The sequence below is a fragment of the Buceros rhinoceros genome, unplaced genomic scaffold (assembly GCF_000710305.1).
Source record: "Buceros rhinoceros silvestris isolate BGI_N320 unplaced genomic scaffold, ASM71030v1 scaffold11196, whole genome shotgun sequence".
Lineage (NCBI taxonomy): Eukaryota > Metazoa > Chordata > Aves > Bucerotiformes > Bucerotidae > Buceros > Buceros rhinoceros.
The window spans coordinates 11,090-13,471 of NW_010419351.1; the positions used below are offsets into that span (position 1 = coordinate 11,090).

At 61.9% G+C, this 2,382-nt stretch overlaps 1 protein-coding gene across 1 annotated transcript in view; it reads left to right on the forward strand.

Annotated features, from left to right (window-relative positions):
• Positions 1-202: 202 nt before the first annotated feature.
• GPR37L1 (G protein-coupled receptor 37 like 1) overlaps positions 203-2,382 on the forward strand; it is a 5,982-nt gene continuing 3,802 nt past the window's right edge. Inside the window, exon 1 of the mRNA XM_010138880.1 lies at positions 203-895. Coding sequence (XP_010137182.1) covers positions 203-895 — 693 coding nt within the window. The remainder of the gene's footprint in view (positions 896-2,382) is intronic.

The window sequence follows — 2,382 nt, forward strand, 5'->3', positions numbered from 1 at the left end:
CGCAGAGGTTGGCAGCCTCTCCAGGAGCGGCTGGGTGACCAGCAGAGGGCCTGGCTCCCCAGCGCTGCTTTTTATTCTGCCCGGAGCTCTCCGAGAGCCCAGAGCAGCGGCCGGAGCCAGACAGACCGGCTGCTCCTCCGGACTGCTCCCTCGCTGCCCGCAGCCCCGGGGTCCCTCTGCTCCAGAGGGTGCGGAGGGGAACATGTCTTCTCCACCGCCACTCATCCTCCTGCTGATGATGCTGCTGGTGCCAGGGGCCACGGCGATGCGAGGCCGGGCTGGGCAGCCTGGGGAAGGCAGCAGCCACCACGGCCAGGGTGCCGATGGAGGTAAGATTCTGCCACCGATTTCCCAGGACAGTCCAGAGGTCCAGGTGATGAAGGAGAGGCTGCGCCGGGGGACAGAGGAAGACTCTAAGTCGGTGCAGCAGTACGTGCCGGGGGTGCGAGTGGAGTTCCCATGGCCTCTCAACTCCGCCAACCTGCATCCCACCAAGGCCCTGCTGCCGTCCAGCACAGACCCATCCGAGCAGCAACATGGGGTCCCCACGGATGGGGAGGGGGCAGAGCCCCGAGCCAACCTCACCACCGTGTCTGACAAGCGGTTGCAAATCCAGAACCCCTTGTACCCAGTGACGGAGAACTCCTACAGCGCCTACGCTGTGATGTTCCTGTCCCTCATCATCTTTGCAGTGGGCATCATCGGAAACCTCTCTGTGATGTGCATCGTGTGGCACAACTACTACATGAAGAGTGCCTGGAACTCCATCTTGGCCAGCCTGGCTTTCTGGGACTTCCTCATCCTCTTCTTCTGCCTGCCTGTGGTCATCTTCAACGAGATCACCAAGAAGAGGCTGCTGGGGGATGTGTCCTGTCGCATCGTGCCCTTCATGGAGGTAAGGGGCTGCACGGGGCCCTGGAGGGCTCAGGGACTTGCCTCCTCTCTCCCCTCTTGCTCTGGGAGCAGCCCATGATGCTCATGGCCTGGCACAAGGGCTGTTGTGGGGCACAGCAAGGAGCTGAGGGATGGTCCCAATATTGACCTTCCCTTTGCCCCTGCCCAGGCCATTCCCCAGGCTCTGCAGCCAGCACCGATACTTCCAGGGCTGGGAAGAGCCCATGAAACCCTCCTTTGTCCAGCAAGCTCAGGGACTTCTGTCTGTGGGTCCCTCTGTCTGTCTGTCCCCGTCCCAGCCTGACACCACCAACCCTAACGGCTCAGCCCCACAGTACGCCGGTCCAGCGCTGGCCGCGGTGGGCAACTGAGGATGGCCCAAGGGCAGAGGGCTGCAGGTGGGGCAGCGCTGAGTTGAACTGGGGTGGGAGAGCCCAGCAGTTAGGTTTGGGAACTGGAGATCTTTGCTTGACCTAAAACCTTGCGTGTGATGGGTTGGCCATGTCTGGGGTGCCCTGAGGACCCGCCGAGAAGGTTACAGGGACTGAGGTGAGCAAAAACATCCCTGATGGCACTATTCTGCATGGTCGTGCTCTTGTGTTGAAAACAAACCCTCACTGTGGGGCATCTCCCATCCGCAGGGATGTCTGGGATGAGGCTGCTCCCCTCCGTGCCCGGTGCATCAGACAGACCCAGTCTGGCTGTGGTTGTCCGGGGCTCCAAAGCTGGGTTTATTGAAGAGAGTGCAAACACTCGGCTGGAAGAGCTCAGAGACAGTGTCAGCGTCCTGGAGGCCCTCTCAGGCTCGGTCAGGCCAGCCAAGATTCAAACCCTGCCTGTCCCATAAAGCACCTTCTCCCACAGTCAGTGCCGAGGCACACCACAGGAAAAACAGCTGCGAGCCAAGGCCATGGGGGCCTGCTGCCCTTGCTCTCCCCAAACCTGAGCAGGTTGTGTGGGAGCACTGGCACCCCTTGGCACCCATGCCCAGGCCAGCCCTGCCCTCCCAGGGCTGCTGTTATCACACTGAGTTGGGACCTGGCCTTCTGTCATCACCAGCCCTGGCCGTGCCCACAACCAGCCCTGGCCATGTCCACCACCAGCCTGCTCAGAGAAATAGGGCTGGAGGGGGCAGGGAGCTGGCCTTGGCGCTTGGACAGGGAATGCTCGTGGCTGCAGGGAGCTCACTCATTACAGGCAAAGAAATGGCCCTGAGACACTGACATGTCCCACCACAATCCTCTCCTCAGCATCCCCCTCCCTGGTCCATTTCACGCTGGAGAGTGGCACCCGCAGGGCTCTTGGGTGCAGAACCTAGCTGCTGCTCCCTGGGGGCTGGATTGTCCTCTCCTGCTTCACCTGGTGGCAGCTGCGAGTTGGAGTGACTCCAGCATGGGCTGGGGGAGTAGATGTGGATGGGCTGGCGCAGCCGCCCATGCTAGGGCTGTGGGGGGAGCCGATCTGAGGCCACCCACGCCACAAGCCGTA